We start from the raw sequence: 21,121 nt of genomic DNA on the forward strand, positions 1-21,121 counted from the left end.
ATGGAGGCACGAGCTGACTGGAGAGGAGAAGGGTGTGTGTGTGTGTGTGTGTGTGTGTGTGTGTGTGTGTGTGTGTGTGTGTGTTTGGGGGAGGGTCTCAAGTGCGATGTTCCTTTCCCAAGGAGAGAAACCAAGGAAAGAATAAACAGATGGGCTTCTTCTGGTAGCTAGCTGAATGTGGCATGGGTTGGGAGAAAGGTGAACTTGTCTCTTTTGGCAGAGAGGGAGATGGTTATCCAGTCCTTAAGGTTTTTGAATAATAACCAGGATTTTCATTATGCTAAAATTTTGTTTGACACAGAAAAGCAGCTTTGGGCAGGGAGGGTTTCTAAGTAGGGAAGACTTTCTACCTTCAGTAATCCCCACTCCTACCCTCTGCGTGGATGACAATAGTTCCAATGGCAGGAAAATGCCTGGGGTTTTCCCCGGAGTGTCCTGAACATCTGGAGTTCCAGGTGTTGGAGAACCTGCTTCCCCAAGAGGATTAAGGAGCTACGGAAGAGGTGCTTACTTTTGGTTTGTAGAGGCTGGAGAGAAATGTCTCCCCATGGAGAGAGATAGTATTTGGAGGAGGAGGCTAACGGATGGACAGTGTGTTTACTGTGGTAGTGAGTCATGGGCTGCATGTACAAGAAACTAGTCAGGTACTGCGAGCATACAGAGTGGGTCCCTCAGGTTGCTTTCACTGCCTGAAATTCCAGCATTGGAGAGTTAGTCTCTAGATCTCTAAGCTCTTGAGTCTAGGAGACATGGTGGAGAGAGTGAGAATATTCAAGTACCAATTTAAGAAGGAGGGCCTCTCAGTTTTTGCCTCAGTTCCATGACTAACCGTGGTTAGACAAAATTCCTTAACATTCATTTATAAAATGTGAATCATGACATCTGCCTGATCAACCTTGATACAGGGATTTTATGGAAACATAATCATATGAGATGTATCTTCTGGGGATTAGAGTAAACTTTTGGATAATTTAGGCCAGTGGAGAGACGCCTGATAGATTTAGGCAAATAGGAAAGAATAGTTAATAAACTCCAACTTCAATGCCAAACCCCAATCCTAAACTCCATGTTGGCAAATTGGCTGTAGATCTTTGCTCCTCACTCCCATTTCACAATTAAGGTGCTTCTTTTCTTGGCTTATTAAATATTAACCTAAAGGCAGCCTCAGTTGAAAAGTGAAGCTATACACATATGAAAGTGCTTGTAGAAATGGTCATGGCATTGGGCTGGGGTTGAGAAGAGCAGGGGTGCAGGGAATGGAAAATTAAAGGAAAAGCAAGGTTAAAAAAAAAGAGAGAGAGAAAATTCTTTGTCCCTATCAGTTTATAGATTGTCACTGCATAATTGTTGGTTTGGTACAGCTGAAACCCAGAGGGAGAAGAGGCTGAGCAGCTGGGCATGGGAGGTGTCATGACAACCTTTGGTTACACAGCTAAAGAGTTTATGTTCTGTCTGGAGAACCACTGAAGACTAGAATATAAGAGAATGAAACGATCTTGTTCGTGCTGTAGAAAGATCAATCCAGCTGCAATGTGCAGTGGATTTTGGGAACAAGAAGAATGGAAGCAGAGGGCCAGTGGGGAGGCTGTGGTGACAGTTCAGGCTAGAAATGATGGCCTTACTAAAGCATTTCCAGTAGGAATGGAGAGGAAGGAACAAATTTGGAAGATATTGGTAAAGTATCTGACTGAACTTGTAGCTGGCTGTGAGAACTGACAGGAGAAGAGTCAAAAAAGATACCTAGGTTTTTGAAGAAATTGTGATTCTCTTCCTCAAGGTATTAATTATTTGAGAAGGAGCCAATTTGGCACAATTGGTAGAAGCTGGGATGGGGTTCTGGGGAGAGATGATTTCATGTTGAAACAGGTTGAATTTGGTTAAGTCTGTGGGAAATCCAAGGGAGATATCTAAGAGGCGGTTGAATATATGAATCCAAATCTATGAGCTAGAAATACAGGTTGGATTGTCCTCAGATATTATATGAAGTCATGTGAGTGGTGGAGATGGCTAAAGGAGAGTGAGCAGTGGACCTGGGATGAAATACAGGGAATGTCAACATTTCACGAAATAGGAGCCTACAAAGAAAGTTGAAGAGGAGCCAGAAAAGTAGGTGGAAAATTAAGATCGAATGATAGCAAATGATACAAACCAGAATTTTAAAGAGGAGGGAGTGGTTGATAGGGCTATCATTAAGCCAGTGCTCATTGTATTCAGCAGCTAAACCACTAGTGACCTCCACAGGAGCAGTTTAAGTGGAATGCAGGAAACAGAATCCATGCCAGTAATAGGTGAGGAAGGTAATGCAGACAGTGTGGAATTATCTTTTTGGAAAGTTACAAAGAAAGGAAAAAGAAAATTATAATGGTCTAGAGAAGAATACAAAGTCATCAACAGAGTTTAGGGTGACTTGGGCGAAAGAGCAAATTCAAAGGGAGAGGTTGATCATGCAAAAGAGAAGAAGGATATTTGGTGGAATAAGATTTTTGAGAAATTCAAAGGCTTTGAAATCTAGAGAATAGATACTAGGATTATACTTAAGAAGAGGGAAAACTCTCATTGAGAAGAGAGGGGAAAAAATTAGAATTTATCTAAATATGGATAATTTTTATAGAGAAGCTTGGGTTGAGAAGCAGGAAGATGAAACAGTTTCTGCAAAATACTTGTCTGTGATGTTGGAGATAATATTGGCTAGAGTAAGAGTACAGGTGACAGAGGTGGGGGCTTGAAAAGAAGGATCAGTGTTTGAAATTTCTGCTGTGAAAAATGAGAGGAGCTGGCAAGATTGTCAGCCTGCAGGCCCAGGATGTTTGGGAGATTATAAACTGAGGCATTTACATTGGGCCAAGTGCATAAACCCAGAGGGCAGATATTTGGATGGATGGTTCGGTATAGCAGATAAGGGAGCAAGGGAGATGAGAGCAATAATAGATATTGAGGTCTTAGGTCAGTTAGGGGTGAAAGCCAGGAGGGGCTAAGAGATGAAAAGGAAATGAAAGAGAACAGAAGCTTTAATGTGATCAGAGAATAAGGAAATGATACAATGAGAAGTTAAAAAGACATGAGCTTCTGACCAGTAATATATATATATATATATTTACCTATATGTATATATGTGTATATATATATTATATATCAGACCAGTAAACAGGAGGTAGAGGTTAAAGTTCAGAAGTGGAACAATTCTGGGGGATGATAAATTCCAGGGAATAGCCAATGTATGGGGATGATGGGAATGGAGTGGTGATGAGTCACTGAAGTTCAGGGCTGTCAGGGAATTGTGAGGCATATATATGTATATGTGTGTGTATATATATGTATATATATGTGTATATATATATGTGTATATATATATGTATATATACACATATATATATATAAATTATAATTAGAGTGGAAAAATGAATACCTCCAGAATCTGACCTCATTTTGTAGATTAGGAAACACACATCCAAATTGTTGAAATACCCATCAGTCAATATAAAACTAGGACAAGAATTGAAGTTCTTCAATTCCCAGTTCAGTTCACACCCTCCAAAATACCAAATATTTTAAAACTTGGGTCTAGGCCTGATCTTTAGAGCTACTGTGAGCCACTAAATTTATATGGATTTGTGTGCTGTGAACATACAAGGAAGCATGATGTTGAAGATCAGGATTAGGTTCATTTTTGTTACCAGATTCTTAAAAGGATTAGTGAGCTGTAAACAGTTAAACACCTCAGCATCATGGCATGGGAATTGGAATAAGAAGACCTAGATTCAGGTTTTGCTACTTTTCCCCTCCCTGAGTGGACCTTCCTGTCTCTGCCCAGGGAGGGTGTGAAGATCAAAGTGGCATCTAGAAGTGCTTTGTGAGCCATCTCAACCCCTCATCTCTCTTTCTCCCATGCTCTATTCCATTCCTCCCTTCCTCCCTTCAATTCTTTATGTCTGATATATTTTTCCTTAGACAATACTCAATCCCTCTGCAGACAAAAAGGGCAAGAGTCCTGCAGGTGTTGGGTGCACTGACTAAAGTTAATTGGAGACACTGTGATGAGTGAAAACAAATACTCTCTGGATTACGTAAAGAGTAAAGCTGATAATCAACTCATCTTGCAAAGGAGTTCACGTTCTAATCAGGATGCCTGTCTGTTCTTCTGGATTGGTGGGGTTTTGTGGCCTACTTCAATCCTGTTATCTGTGTCCATCTAGATGGCGAGGAGGCTTAGTGTATTGCAAGCCCTTCTGATCATCTTCATCCTAATTGTATTGGCCGTAGATATCCTCTTGCTGCTTTTTGTGTTGGAGAATCCTTCAGGTAAAGGAGATGCTTGTGGCTGCTGGATTGGCAGGATTGGAACAGAAGTCCCCTCTGGATGCCAAAGACGTCATTTTATTTCTTCATTCTTCAGCGTGCCACCACATTGCATTATTCAAAATATACATCCACCATTAATTTAAATAAATTTCCAAATGGTGTGTTCTTTTTCTGCAACTAAACCTTGAATGCTAGTGATATTCGAGGTTTCACAAGTCCCATTTGATGCAATTTTAACAAGATGAAAAATTAGGCTCTTCAGAAGCCTGTTCTTCAACCTAGAGTCATGTCATAATAGAATCTTCAAGAAGAAAGAATAGTAATGGTGCCCAGTCACTTTACATTATGGAAAAGGAAATTGGGTTACAGGGGAGTTAAGGACTGATTAACTTGACCTAAATATGACAATTACAATTAACCTCCAGCCCATATTCTGATTAAATAGCTATGATTTCTTCATAGATATTTTTGAAACTCTTCTCTCACAGAAACATCAAACAGAATGTCTTCTCCTTCATGCACACTGTATACTCTAAATAATAAAATAATATATGCAGTACAAAAATCTATTCTTAAAATGAATTTGAGGTTTATTTTGCTTGATAAACTCACTTTATAAATGTAGATTTAGCATGCAGTGAAAAGAAACTGTACCCAGAGCAGAACCCTACCTACTCAATCTGTTTTCACCACTCTTCACAGTAAACATTAAGGCACTTTCTAGGAACATTACTATGATTCTGTAAGATGATATGAAAAATACAGCTCAAAATGGATCACAGGTCAAAATGTAAGAGCCAAAACTGTAAAACTTTAAGAAAAAAAAATAGGTATAAATATTTGTGACTTGGATTAGGCAACAGTTTCTTAGATATGACACTCAAAAAAGCATAGCAACCAAAAAAAAAATAGGCAAATTGGACTTAAAAATCAAAAAATTTTGTGTTTCAAAGGACACTATCAAGGAAACAAAAAGACAACCCACTGAATGGGAGAACATATTTGCAGATGACATGTCTAATAATGGTCTGGAATCCAGAATACATAAAGAAATCCTGCAATTCAAAATTAGAAGAAAAATAATCAAATTTCTAAAATGAGCAAAGAATTTAACAGACATTTCTTCATGGAAGGTCTACAAATGGCCAATAAAAAACTAGTCAACATCATCAGTTATTTGGGAAATGCAAGTCAAAACGAAATACCCTTCACACCAACTAAACTGTCTATAATAAAAAAAGACAGACAATAACAAGTGTTGTTGAGGATGTGAAGAAATTGGAACCCTCATCCACTGCTGGTTGGAATGTAAAATTGTGCAGCCACTTTGGAAAAGAATTTGACAGTTCCTCAAAAAGTTAAAGTTAACTATATTACTTAGCAATTCCACTTCTAGCTATATAATCAAGAGAATTTAAAATGTATGTTCACACATAAACTTGTATGTGAATGTTCATAGCAGAATTTTGTATAATAGTCAATAAGTAAAAACAACCCAAATGTAGATTAACTGATGAATAGATTTTGAGAAGTGTTATATTCATATAATGGAATATGATTCAGCCATGAAAAGGAATAAAGTAGAGTTACATGCTGCAACATGGATGAACCTTGAAAACATTATGACAGGTGGAAGAAACCAGATGTGAAAGGCCACATATTTTATGATTCTGTTTATATGAAATGTTCAGAATAGGCAAATCCATAGAGACAGAAAGTAGATTCTTGTTTACCAGGCACTGGGAGAAGAGGGGACTGGGAAGTGACCACTAATGGGTGTGTGTTTCTTTTTGGGGTGATGAAAATGTTCTGGAATTAGATGGTCGTGGTTGGTTGCACAACTTTGTAAAATACTAAAAGCCATTGAATTATACATTTTAAACAGGTGAATTTTATGGCATGTGAATTATATTTAAAAAAAAAAAACAACTCAACAAAAAGTAAATGTGTTTAACCCTTGGAGAAGTGTTAAACATTCTATGCAGCTACTAGTGATCACTGACTGGAGAATTGGCTGAAAGTCTGGAACTGCTTCCTTCCTGGAACTGTAATTACACTACTAATTTTCAACTTTGTCCTTTAATTTCTGTGCAGATACTTCATTTATTCCGGAGTGCCCAGAAACCCCTGAATCAGAAAGGATAGACTGCACCCCTGGCCAGGCGGTGACAGAGGTCAGAGAAAAAGGGTCCCTGCTGTTGGTCTGCTGGGTTTTATTGAAAAGAAATGAGTATGTGAAGTGGGGAGAAGGTGGTGATGGAGTGGATATGGGCCTCTGATTTGTTTGGAGTTCTTTCTTTCTTGCCTGATGACATAAACAGCAACACTAAGGAAGTTAGGGAAGCAGCCTGGGGTGAAGGGAAGAGGAGGAGAAACTAACAAAAGTGTTGGCCTGTGGGGTCTAAAGTCCAGAGTGGAGGGAGAACTCTCAGTGTTGCTAAATGTGTCATAGTGTGATTCCAAGGATAGCCATGGAAAGGTTAAATGTTTGAGGGCTAGACTATGTATTTCTTGAGAATAGAGGCCATCAAGCACATATGGATGGCTGAGTCACTTGTAGAGCTCAAGTGACTTGTTATAACAAGAGTTATCTGAAATCATGTTATTGGCAAGCCATCCCAACGAACACGTGCTAAAAAACATAGGTTTTCTATCTGAGTAGCTTCCACAAGAATATCAACTATTTGAACCCCGCTTCGTTGTGACTTAATGACTTTATCATAAAGGTATACATATTTAGATTGTATTTCTTTATTCTATATTCTATACTCTATATCCCATAATATCCTATTGGGATATTAACTAGGACTGCATTAAATTTTAGGTGAAATATAGGTAATAATGACATAATAATTTTAAATCTTCCCATCTTAAAAACATAGAAAGTCTCTCAATTTCAACTCTTTTGTTATATACATGCATATTTCTCAACTGTTTTATGTTTCTCTTCATATATATTTTATTACATATGCATTATGAAGTTTTCTTCCTAGATATTTCATATACATAGTTTCTATGTCATCCCATTCATTATATTTTCTAACTGGTGCTTCTTTTATTACTAATGATTATCATATTTATTTTATATTATATTTATTTATATTATACTATATTATGTTAATTATATAATTGACCAACTTAAATTTCCTGTTGTTTCTAAAATGGTTTGTAGCTCTTTTTATTGTTATTAAGCATACAGTGATATCCTAGGCAAATAATCATACATAAGAATGAAATTTCCAGTTCATATGGTATGTACATGTTTATCTTCGGTGATATTGCAAAAAAGTTCTTTCAAAGTATTTGTGCTAATTTACATTCAGTTTACTCTAGCATTAAATATGAGTTAATTTGCTCTACATCCTAACCTACTCTTGGTGTTTTCTCCTTTTTCAATATAAACATTCTGTGGTTTTAATTTGTATGTTCCTCATGACTAATGAAGTTAAGCACCTTTTCATATGCTGATTGGCTAGATGGATAATCGTATTTGTGAAGTGTCCTTTCCATTTCTCTTTTTGTCCAGTTTTTTCTATTGGGCTGTTCATGTTTTTCTTATTGCTTTGTAGTATTTACATATTCTGGATGCAAATCTTCTGTTTATATAAATTTTAAGTATCTCCCTATGCTGTTGTTTTACTTTTAACTCTCTTAATGGTGACTTTTGATGAAAAATAGTTCTTAATTTTAACAAACCCACTTTATCAATTTTATATTGTTAGTGCATTTTGTATTCTATTTAGAAATTTTTGCCTACTCCGACATTAGAAAAATATATTCCTATTTTTTTCTCTAAAAGCATTGTTGTTTTATCTTCCAAATTTGATCTTTAATCAATCTAGAATTGGTTTTTGTGTATGGTATCAGGTAGGAGTCCAGGACATTTTTTTTTCTTGAATTTCTAATAGACCCATCACCACTTACTGAAATTACCGTCTTTTTCCCTCTGCCTTGTAATGCTACCTTTACTATAAATCATATGTTTTGATATGTGTGGATCTGTTTCTGGAATCTCTATTCTGTTCCATTGTTAGTTTGTTCTTTTGCCAGTACCACACTGCCTTCATTACTATAGCTTTATAGTAAGTCGTGATATATAGTTGTGTAAGTCCTCCAAATTATTCTTATTTTTCTTCAAGATTGCCTAGCCTATTTTTGACCCTTTAAATTTCTGAATATATTTTAGAATCAGCCTGTCAGCTTCCTCACAAAACCTACCAGACATTTGATTCTGATCACATAAAAGTCACAGATTAATTTTGGGAGAATTGACATCTTTACAAGAGTAAATATTCTGATCCATTAATGTGATATATCCCTCTATTTATTAAGATTTTTAGTTTTGAAAGTTTTGGTATAGAGGATGAAATTTTTTCCAAAATTTTTCTAAGTACTTGATGTTTGATTTTATTTAAATATTATTTTTAAATTTTAATTTTTCATTTACCTGTTGGCATATAGACTTAAAATTGATTTTTTGAGTATTTATTCATCTTGTAACAGAAATCATATTAAATTTACTTATTAGTTCTCCTAGTTTGTCTATAGATTCCTGGATTTTCCTTATACAACAATGTTACCTGCAAATAATGACCATTTAAGATTTTCTCAAATGTGCACTTTTTTTCCTTATAACACTAAAGATGCTTTTTCCTTCTAATTTTTCAATACAGTTTGGGATATCTTATCTGAAAATCAATATGCGACTTTAGTAGGTTTTAGGGAACGGAACCTTCCAGAGACTGATTTTAAATAAACCTAAGAAATAACTTTTCAGTAAAATATTAACTCTAAAAGAGAATTTCTAATTTTAGAAGAAGTTGGCTACACATGATTCACAGAATTAAAGCATCTATCAGAGACTTTACTGAAAAAATCCTTGCATCAAATGGAAGTTGGATTAGATAATTTCCAAGTCAATTTTCAGTTCTCAAGTTCTATTAGTCAATAATTTCTGAGTGGAAAATGACATAAAAATCTATTTGGAAGGCAACTGGAGAGTATGCTCTAGAAAAGCTTGGTATTAAGGAAAGAGTAGAGATAGAGACTTGTTATGAGTCAACTGCCATAATCCAGGCGTGAGTTTATGAGGGTCTGTGTTATTGTGTGACTATGGAAAGGGAAAAGAAAGAGCTGTGTATATATCTCAAAGGTTTGACTTTTGGTGTCTGGGATACAGGTAATGGCTTAAACCTGAAATAGGAATGTTAGGGTAGACTGTAGGCGAAAGTGTTATGTTTACCTGACTGTACTGGATTTCTTATGCTACTGTTTTTTTTTTTTTTATAGAGTTTGATAAACTTTGGAACAATTTATGGCAATCTAACTGACCTTTTAAACTTTACAGACCTCAGACTCAGAGGTAGAAGGGGTACTTAAGTGTCTGCCTCAGATTTAGGAAAATCAGCTACCCAGAAGTTATCCAGAACCCCCAAACTCTTTCTCCACTGATCCCCTCCAACTTTTTTTGTTATCTAAAGAGGAAGAGGCAGGAATGTCAGTTATATATATGTGGAGAATTAGTAAGTACATTTAAGAAGATTGTATGGTTGTAATGTAATTGCTTTATTTATAATGGGCATGAAACATTGATTTCTTATATTCATATTGTGGTTTTTTAGAGCAGTTACATTAGATGTTAGCATCTAAAATACTTGTCAGAAAAAACGACAGGAAAAAAAATAAAATAAAATGCTTGTTAGTACTATATCTTTTACAAATGAGTAGTATTGTGACCTATTCTTTTGTTTTTTAAATCACAAAATCTATACTTGGATATATTACTTTAATAAGAAGGATTCAGATGTTATAGTTAGGTACAGAAAAAAATAGGAAAGTCCTAATGCATAATGCTTTCTCTCTGCCTCCAAATCACCTCCCAGACTCAGGTCAATAGCTTGGTATGTATCCTTCTCTTGATCTTTCTATGCTTTTGCATACGTTATTTATATATTTTGCACATATATTTATATATTTTGGTTTTGTTTTAACATAAATTTAATTGTGCTATATAGCTTATTTTATAACTTGCTTTTTAAATATAGAGCATTATTTTAAAAATTGCTTGAGATGATCATATGATTTTTTTTTGGTCAGTATTGTAAATTACATTAAAAGATTTCTTAATTTTGAACCACTGTAGCATTCACTTGACATAACCTTTACTTGGCTATTTTGCCTTAATTCTTTTAATACACTAATTAATTCATATTGCTAACATTTTATTAAAATTTTACACATCTATGTTTTTTTAAGTGATATTAGCTTATATATTTTTATTTGATTGTTTACTTGGACTTTCCTTGTTTAGTTTGTTGCCAGAATTATTCCAGTTTAATAAAATGAATCAGGAAACTTTCTTTTTCCACCTTGTTCTGAAAATATATATATATTATATGAGAATATTTTATTCCCCAAATCATCTGGGCAAAGTATCATTTTTTTAGGGAAAGCTCTTTGACTATTTTTATGATTTTCATAGTTAATGTCATTTCAGGTTTTCTGTCTCTTCTTATCTTGATTATCTAATATTTTACTATTTGAAGATTCGAATTGCAGTTTCACATTTATTGGTAAATATTTGTATAAATAGTTTTCTCATAATTCTTATTTATGTTAAGAAATCTTATGTACCTGTTGTCATTCTCCTTTTTTGTTCCTAATCTTATTTGTCTCCCTCCTTTTTAGTCAAAATAGGACGTGATAAGGTTTTGATATTTCTTAGGTCTTTTCAAAGAGTCTCCTTCAGATTTACTAATCTGCCAAACTAATACCAAAACATATCCTCACACTATAGTAATTATCAGTGTGGAATTATAGCAGGAGTTGATACGTATGCCGTTCGAATATAATAGGAAGTCCCCAAACACATACGCATATTGTGCATTTAAATTTAGTTTATAATAAAAGTGGAATTTCAAATCAGTAGTGGAAACAAGGTCTATTTCATGGTGGTGTCTGGCTTACTTACTATGCTTGCTGACAACACCATAGCACATGACCTTAGATGAATTTCATGTTTTGAATTAACGGTTGTAGATACGTGTTTCTTTTCTCTTTCATTAATTACTGCTTTTACTCATTAGTTTTTCATGTAGCTTTTATGGATTTATTTTATCCTTTTCTAGTTTCCTGTGTTGTATATTGAGTTGTTCATGATATATAACATTACTTTCTTTCCTTGATTCCCCCTTCCCTCATCTGTGTTCTCTTTTCACTGCTTTTGGAATCTTTTACTTGAATGTTGCTGTCTGAGTCCATTGGTCACTTGACTTACCCTTTCATACTTCCATTTCTTTACCTTTGTGTATTATGTTCTTGGATAATCCTAAACTTAATTAAAAATATTTTTGTTGCCTTGACACTTTTTTCTTTTATTGTTTCCTTTTTGTTATTCAGTCCAAATATGAAGGAGTTTTAAACCTTGCTGTTTGGTAGCTTAACTTTCAATATTCTTTGTTGCTTTCCTTAATGGAAGCAACAGCTGTGTGTCTCTTCTGAAGGTGGTAATTATTTTTATGTTGAAGGCTCATAATGTTTATTTCTATTAACTTCTTCCTCCAATTTGTTTATTACGTTTGGTGCCTTTCTATCATGATGCTGGTTTCTCTCAAATGTTCAGTGGTTCTTGACTGTCATCTTTCTATTTCTTTATGTATGACTGCCTGTCCTATTTACTTTAGCTCACGCTGAGTATTTAGGAGAGAAGGAAAGGACTGCTAGAGAGAAAAATGGACACTTGCCTGGGGGTGGAGGCCAGGGCAGGGGCAGTTTATCAGCTACTGCATCGCCATACCTTCTGGCTCCCAGAATCTCTCCTCAGTCCCATAGCCTATGAACAAATACTTCCAGATGCCCACCCATTAGCAAGAGCTGACCAATAGCTGTAAGGAATGCCTGATTGGCTGGCTAAATGTTCATTCTAGAGCTTCCCAATTAATTATCCAAAACTATAGCCCAGGTTCTCTTCCACTTCTCCACACCTACCTGACTTGGAGCAGTTCTTTTTCTTCTCTTGTGTTTTAGGCTATGAATATATGTTTTCCCTAGAGTTGATAAAGTCGATTTTCTATGTTTCAGGAATTTCATAACTTTTTTGGTCTGCTGTATTGAATTATATTTTGCTGTTCTAAAATGGATTTGTCGTCTTTTTCTTAATGGTACTTCTCTCAATTCATGTAAATTTAGTTGGGTGGAGAGGTGGATGCCTGTGCTTATTTCAACATTTTGGTTCAATTTGCCATTTATTTAATTTATTATATTATAACAAAACAAATTTTTATATAAATTAATCTGACATTTGTAGGCTCTTTAGAAAATATGTCTCACCAAATAATAATAATTTAGAAAACCTATAATCAAACCGCTCTGAGAAACCACAAGGTTTATTTTTACCTTGTGGACACTGTGAATTTTTTGATGTCACTGTCTGTCCCAGTTTGATCTTCATTTTCTCTGTTTTGCTTTGCTTTCCTTTTCGTACGTCTTAGAAATGCATTTCTCCGTGCCATATTGTTAGCCATTTCCATGCCTCTTCCTCATGAAAGTGCAAAGCGCGTGGTCCGGCATCCAGCTCACTGGTGGTGTGGATATTGGGTGCCTCCCGTCTCATTTCTCCTCCTCAGTGTTCTTGTCACAACGACCTTGTGGGTTTTCCGAGTCTGTCGTGCATTGCTGCCTCCTCTGCGTGGAGTGCTGCTCTGCCGTCCATGGGTCTAACCCCTCCTGGTACATGAGGACTGCACTTACCTTTCACTTACCTGGAAGCCCTCCCCACCCCACTTACAGCCTTCGAGGCTGGATCCCGTGGCTGGTGTGTGTGTGTGTTCCCTTAGCCCCTGGGCACACTCCACTGCAGCACGCATCATACTGAGATTACCTGGATTTACTACGAGACTGTAAGTTTGCTGAAGGCAACAACTGTATCTTATTTATCTGTATTATTAGTTCCTTGTGTGGTAGGTAATAAATGCATATTGGATGGCTGGATAAATGTATGAATAAAAAAAGAATAAATACATGACCGAATGGAATTATGACCTGTCATAAATTCTTCTTGGAATTTGGTTATAAATAAGTAGATGACTAATACTTTCCTTCTTCCATTTCATGGAATGCTAATTCTGTGCCGTCGTTACAGGAAGCCTGCAGATGGATTTCCATCTGTGCTGCTGGAAGTCTGTGCCAGATACTGATGTCCCCTGGTGCTTCTTCCCCAGGAACTGGGGCTATGAAGTCAGCAATTGGGTTACAAATACAAGCACAGGTGAGCGCTGCCCTAATGTTGCCCCAGGGAATAACTTTGTATGAACCAGATGAGTTAACTGCAAAATAAAGGCTCAAAGCTTCTCTCTCTCTCTCTCTTTCTCCTTCCCCGACCTCTAGTGTACACTGCCCAGTTGAGAAGGTTGCCATCCCCATCTCTGTTTGGACATGATATAATCGACACCCTCTTCAGAGCTGAATATCAGACATCCAATCGTTTTCATTTTAAGGTTAGTTTGATAGTTACCGTTGAAGACATCTCTGCAGAAAGCACGGCCTCTACTCTGGGTTCAGATCATTTTTCTTTATGCACTGCATTCAGCTCTGGAGGCCGGAGGTGCCTCTGATTCTCTCTGCAGCAATCTCCCGATGGGATGGACAGACAAATTTTTATTTGATGGGGGACATGTGATTGGGTGATTTCCTTTTTACAAATCAGGAAACACAGGGTCGAGAATTAGAAGCTATTCTTATTGAGGGTTATTCGAGAGTGAAAATCTTTTGTAAAAGCTCTACAAGGAAGTGTCCCTTCTGTTTTCCATCTGACAGATCACTGATTTCAACTACATGTGCTATGAAGTCCCCCATGAAAATGTTAAGCTGTTTGATGGGACTGCCGATACCTCCAATTTGAGCTATCACGTAGAAGTCATTCATAAACCCTTCAGCATCAAAATAAAGAGGACCAGCAACAAAAGAGTCTTGTGAGCTTTGCAACACTCTGTATATCTTTGAATGTACTTCCCAGTGTCACTCATTCTGACTTAACTGCGGTCGGGTGAAGAGATAAGTATGACTTGGGAAAATGTTTGAACCTGATAAAATGTCAAAGCTTTTGCTGTAAATCATTAACACCTTTAATCTGTCACGACTGCAGAACAAAGAATACTGAAATGTGATGTGCTCACTTGCTCAGTTATATAAATACACTTGTGATTCACATATACTATGAAAGAGGTAACTTTATTATTGATATTTTGGATTACTATTTACACTGGAACTCAGCTTCACTGTTTATCATTCCAAAGTATTATTTCCTGAGAAACTTACCATCAAGCACCTAAGAGCAGCTTAAGCTTAAATCGTAAATTGTACTGGAGAAAATACAAGGATGATGTCAGTGAAATCTGTATTCAAATCCTAGCACACGTGAATCACCAGTCAGCTGTGTGATATTAGGCAAATTACCTCACCTCATCAGTCTCCGTTTCTTTGGACCTAGGAAGAGAATCAAAATATCCACTGTTGCTCTGTGTGCTGAGATGATATTCATAAAGCATCTAGAGAGGTGCCTGCAGGAAGTACATGGACAGCAGATGTGAGGTTGCATTTACTCTCTTCCCTCAATCATCCAACTTGAGTTTCTGGCCTCACATCTCCAGTGCTGTGCTCCTCGAGAATCAAAGAATCAGAGACCCCCTAGAAAGCGCTTCAAAGGTAGCATACAAGTGGACGATGATGACACAGAAACAGCTGTTCTCCGAGTGTACAGGGAAAGGAGCTGTTTGCTGGCAGAGAGGGCTGTTTGGTGACTCCCGCTCTTGCTCCATGGCCCTTTCTCCAGGTTGGACACCGGCCTCGGGCCCCTCCAGTTTGCCCAGCAGTTCCTGCAGCTCTCCATCTGACTGCCCAGTGCCACCGTGTATGGGCTGGGAGGACACGTGCACCAGCAGCACGGGCACAACGTGGCCTGGAGGACCTGACCCATCTTCAGCCGGGATGCCGCTCCCACCGAGGTGACGTTCCCTTCCTCCTGCTGGCCGCTTACAGTGAGGAATACCTTCTCTCCTTTCCAGAAGGTAACCTGCAGAGTGAAGTATACCATCGAGTAAAGTAGCCTACAGAGTTATGTATTATTTTGCCCAATTTAGATCTGTTTGTGTTGGAGAATATTTGTTCTTAAGGTTTATAAACTCACAATCAGTAATATATCGATTTTTAAAAACATCTCACTATACCAGGGGTTCAGTTTCCGACATCACACAGGGATCTTTCGTAAAGCTTTCTGTATATTATGATCTCCATATCTTCTATTCTTACAGCACCTACATTTATACACATTCTCTCTTTTTATATCAGTGCTCATCACAGCCCTGTGACAGATCAGTATCTCTTTAAAAATTTGAAACTTTTATACTACCTATTATATGTTAATTATAGAAAAATTAGAAAATACAGTTAGGCATAAAGAAGAAATTCAAAATTGCTCATAATATTATCATCTTCTGCCAACACTTTGTTGTAAATCATTGCAAATATTTTCCAATTAAAAAAATAATTCGATGGAAGTATAATTTATATACCATAACATTTACCTGTTTAGTGTACAATTTAATCGTTTTTAGCACATTTACTGAGTTGTGCAACCATCATCATAATCCAGTTTCAGAACATTTTCAGCACCCCAGTAGGATCCCTCATTCCCTTTTAGACTTAAACTCATCCCCATCCAGTGCCTACTTCAGCCCCAGGCAGTCGCTAATCTACTTTCTGTCTCAATAGATTTGACTTTTTGGACATTTCGCATAAATGGAATCATGTAATATATGGTCTTTTGTGTCTGTTTCTTTCACTTACCGTAACATTTATGAGGTTGATGGGAATTCCCTGGCGGTCCAGTGGTTAGGACTCCGAGCTTTCACTGCAGGGGGCACGGGTTAGGTCCCTGATTGGGGAACTAAGGTCCTGCAAGCCTCGCGGCTTACTAACAGTGTTCCATTGGGGGGATAAACCGTATTTTGTCCATCCATTTGCCAGTTGATGTTACCGTTGCCAAAACTTTTTGGTACAATACTATACTACATCGTGTTGACAGAGTACGTGTTGTGCCTGGCTTTTTATTTTATTTTAGGGTGAATACAAACATTTTCAACATATACTACTATTATTTCTTTTCATTTTTGTTGTCAGGGCATGATTAATCTGTACGGAGCTCACACATTCTTCTTGTGCCTTGAAGACACCCGTGGCTCCTCTTTCGGGCTTTTACTGATGAACAGTAACCCTATGGGTGGGAAGCATCTTTTTCTCTTGGCAGGAACCCTGATTTTGAAAGCTCTATGGTTGTAAAGTATGATGTTCAGTGTCCACTAACAAATAGATAATTTTAATCATACAGTGTTTGATAAAGTTCTTCAGGAGATGCATAACGTAGTTAAGGAAGTTATCAAAGCAACTTATTTTGGGCTAGATCTTTGGAAGTGTGCTGCAGGCACAGATTTGTTTGGCATCTGAAGGAAGATTGTATGGGTGGAAATGACTTTGGCCTGATCTCAGAATTTTTCAGTCCCTTCTCAGAGTAGCAATGAGGGCAGGCAGGATGAATTGTTCCTGTGAGAAAACATGCCCACTGCGTTGTCTTGGTGTTAAGGGGAAACTGATCATGTGTTTCATTTTACTTTGCCCATATCTGCTATCTGTAAAAACCCAATTCCAAGAGGAATCAGATCAAATCTTGTCACATCTTTGTTATTTTACAAAGTGCTTTCACATTTGCGGTTAACCCCCATTTATTGGTATTTTGTAGGTGAGGAAATGGAGACACTGCATGGTTAATAACTTTTCTAAGGTCACTGCAGCTGGCTAAGTAGCAGGACCAGGGTTCAAAAGCAGTTCTTTTGACTACATGTAGAGCTGGTTTCAATCTGTCCTCGTGCTTCTGATGGGAAGGGCTTTTTTGAGGTGTTGCTGATTCAGAAACAAATGAGCTTTCCTTCCACGGATCGAATCTTTCCCACCATGGGGCTGTGGAGGACACCTGGGTCCTAAATGCCCGCCCAGTATTAAAACAGATGATGCTGCATTGGCAGCACTCTACAGCCACGTTTTCCTTCAGGCCTGTAGGCTAGAGCCTTCGAATGCATGACTCTATGAGGAACACTTACTTAGAAAACTTTCATATGTCTTTGGAGCATGTGGTAGATTGGAAAACAAGAGCATCTGGAATCCAAGAGACTATCGCCAAAGCCCCAGCCCACCCCCCATCCACCCATGCACGTGACCTTGGGAAATGTCACTTAACCCCTTCACACTTCAATCTTCTCATTAAGAATAACACCTGCTCCTCACAGGCTGGTATGCAAACACAAAACCTATGTATGCACGAGAGTTCAGTTAATTAAAGCTCTATGCTTTTGTTATTTATCTTTATTAATTACTAGCAGTTTTATAGGGCAAGAAGACCATTTTTCTCCTCTTATGATCTATTCTAGCTTGATGTTTAGGCTCCAAGTTAGAACATGGTTATAATATTACTAATATACTCATCCAAACACACATTTAAAGAGCACCTGTTTCGTGTCAAGCATCCAAGCTCTCAAGTTACAAGAATGAACAAGATCCAGTCCCTACCTCAAGTTCTTCCCAATACCTTATAACATGCCTCTATCAGGATGAAAAGGTAAACCTGCAACCTAAGAGTGCCAGCATCTTTCAAAAAGTGTTTCTTTACTCCTAGAGGGTAGCCAAGTCTGGGAAGTTCCAGGATCATTAAGAAATATGGCTTCAGTTTTCATGATCAAGGACCAGAACTATAATATTTTCTATCAGCATGGTCTTACTTCTCAGTTCTAACTGGCCAGCACTATCTTTCAGGATGTCCAGTACTCTGACATAGACTACATGGATGGAAAGAAGGATTTCACTATTGATGGAGTGGCTTTCCATGGTCTCTCAGATTTTGCCAACGAGTTACATAAATATGGACTGAAATACGTAATTATTATGGTATGTTCAAACACTTATTCTGTTGCCTAGTTTTTCCTTTCAAAGTGGAAAAAGGTTACAAAACACTATTTATTATTATATTCATTTATTAGAATCCTGGCATCTTAAATAACATTGACTACCAGCCTTATGTGAATGGAAGTAAAAGGAGAGTGTGGATCTTGGGGGGCAAAGCCTTTGTCGTTGGACAGGTAATTTGTCAAGAAAATCAGAGTAAATTTCAATAATTTTAGGGAGTTTGTATTTTTGTTATGAAGATGGGTAGAAGGCAAGTTACAGTATCATTACTGTTTTCATGACTTTAGAGTTTTCTTTTATTATTATTTTTAGACCAGTAGATGTAATAGTAGAATGATTAAAATTCTGAAGGATTTATTTTTTTAATTGAAATATATTTGATACATAACGTGTAAATTTAAAGTATACAACATGTTGATTTGATCCATTTATATATTGCGATAGGATTGCTATTGTAGGGATAGTCAGCACCTCTATCATGTCACATGTTAACATTTCTTTTCCGTGATGGGAAAAATTAAGATCTAATCCCTAAAAAGCTAGACTCTGACTCTCTAATACTACAGATAATTGAGAAGAAATATATTATTAGAAGAAAATTCATTTATTCTTAAGGTCCTCCTGCCTCCCGATTTCTATCTCTTTTCCAGGACAATAAATTCATCTCTGATAATATAGTAAGATGCTCTTAGGCTCATGTGAAACCTATTTCAGCTAATATATTTTTAATTTACAGGAGACTTTTGGATAGAGCTCAGTCTTTATTCCAAGGTTGCAGTTTCAAGCACTGGAGTAGACTGCCTAGGGGCCTATTTTCAGGTCAGCTGAGCATTTGAGAGTATTTTAAATCACGTAGGCAAACTTCTATTTCAGTTGTGGATGGGGTCAGCCCTAGATGATTGGATTATGTGGGATTTGCTAACACTGGTACTTAATCTAAAAGTTTATGTGACTGTAATTCTTGTTGCTCCTGAGCTGTTTACTTTGCTAAACTGTCTCTTCAGGGTTATCCATGCCCTCTTGCTTAACTGCTCACTTAATACCTATCACTGACTTTGTTGTTTACAACACTGGATTCTATTAACTTTCTTTTTCATTGATTCTAACTTTTCATGAAGCAATAGAGAAGTTTCCTTCCTTCTCCAAACCAATTCTTTGCTTTTACTGTATTGCCGGAAGTGAACTCTGTCTCAATTGAATTTCTAAAATATCAGGTAGACTGATATTCATGTATAAGTACAAAATCAGAGGACGTGGTCACAGAAACTTTATTTTGGTTATCTAAAAAGTAGATTAGCCAGCCCTGTGAGTTGTTCCAGTAGTACTTATATTTGAGTGGTATATAATTAGGGATTTTCATATAATTATAGTTACTTCCACTGGCCAATAAATAACACGAGTCATTTGAGCTAAGATGTTGGCAGAGATAGTTGTAGTGGAGGTATTTGGGGTTCATTATAAAGGCATTTGGTTAGAATAAAGTTTGCTCACCCTGCTCTGAATAGAATGTTGCTGCAGGTGACTTTGCCACAAGCTCGTTCCCTGAAGTCTAAAATTACCTCTAATTGTTATTTGGTGTCCCATCACCTAAAACAAAGGACCAGGAGTTCAATCCACTTAAAGGGGGAACTTTAAGCTCTCATCTTGAGGTTTAAGAGGTCTGCATATATATATATGTATATATATATATATATATATATATATACACACACACACACTTATATATATGTGTGTATATATATATACACACACATATATATAAATTATATATACATTATATTACTTGAGTGTAAAGTTGTCTCTAAGTGACAACCTATAAATTTTCTGGGAAAATGAGCAAGAAAATATACACAAAAGCTTGTATCCCATCAATTCAGAATTTACAATAATTTGGCTAAAGCTATATCTTTGCCCTATTTGTGCAACATGTTAAAAGCTACACTTTGATAGGAATAGATAGCATTTATATGCCAAAACCAACATATTATTTATAAACATAATTATTCAAAGTGGGTTTCAGATGACCTTTAATTGACAACACATTAAACAAATTCAATCATTCTCTTCTAAAAGGTTGTCTAGTTAGATTTCCAGTATTTTAACGAGTTCTTCTCCCAATTGGCCTGACATAATGAAATTTCACATTTTTTTAAATAGGAAAAGACATTCTTATCTATTTAATCAGTTGTTTTTCCTTTCCTTTTTTCTTTCTTTGGTTCCTTGCATCTATTTTACTACTTAGTTTTTGGAAGAGAGTCACAAATTTTGATTCTTAAATGATAAGATGCATGGGGCTTCTAGTAGAAGAAATGGTAGCCAGCAATAAATCCATAAGTAAACCGTCAAACAGACTAATTGCCACAGCCTTCTTTGTTCTCTAGGGGTATCCTGGATGGACAGTTTTTCCTGATTTCACTAATCCAGTTAGTACTGAGTGGTGGAGAGAGCAGTTCAGTGAATTTTATAAAGCTCTGGAATTTGATGGAGTGTGGATTGTAAGTTGTTATTTCAGGATCAAGCTTCTCGTGGAAATAGATATTCCAAGTTGTGAGATGAACTTTGACCCTGATCTGTAATAAAATAGTTTGCTTGACATAGTGGTATTTAAAATCCTTTTACTTAATGCTGAATTTATATGCAGCAAATTAGGCTCCTCAAAACTCTGAATTTTAATTCTGGATGTGCCACTAACTGGCTATTTCTTTTTGAGAAAGTCCTTTGTTTGCTCATGGCTTCAGCTTTTTCCTTTATTAACTACATTTTAACTTAAAAATATTGTTGTATTAGAAGTTATCATTGTTATTATTTGTCACAA

The 21,121-nt window shown here is 36.7% G+C and overlaps 1 protein-coding gene across 1 annotated transcript in view; it reads left to right on the forward strand.

Annotated features, from left to right (window-relative positions):
* Positions 1-4,165: 4,165 nt before the first annotated feature.
* MGAM2 (maltase-glucoamylase 2 (putative)) overlaps positions 4,166-21,121 on the forward strand; it is a 66,577-nt gene continuing 49,621 nt past the window's right edge. Inside the window, 11 exon segments of the mRNA XM_061198267.1 lie at positions 4,166-4,299; positions 6,394-6,473; positions 13,439-13,453; positions 13,456-13,564; positions 13,684-13,793; positions 14,113-14,267; positions 15,128-15,299; positions 16,474-16,596; positions 18,157-18,288; positions 18,381-18,479; positions 20,688-20,801. Coding sequence (XP_061054250.1) covers positions 4,194-4,299; positions 6,394-6,473; positions 13,439-13,453; positions 13,456-13,564; positions 13,684-13,793; positions 14,113-14,267; positions 15,128-15,299; positions 16,474-16,596; positions 18,157-18,288; positions 18,381-18,479; positions 20,688-20,801 — 1,215 coding nt within the window. The 5' untranslated portion in view covers positions 4,166-4,193.

This window comes from Eubalaena glacialis, chromosome 8, assembly GCF_028564815.1.
Source record: "Eubalaena glacialis isolate mEubGla1 chromosome 8, mEubGla1.1.hap2.+ XY, whole genome shotgun sequence".
Lineage (NCBI taxonomy): Eukaryota > Metazoa > Chordata > Mammalia > Artiodactyla > Balaenidae > Eubalaena > Eubalaena glacialis.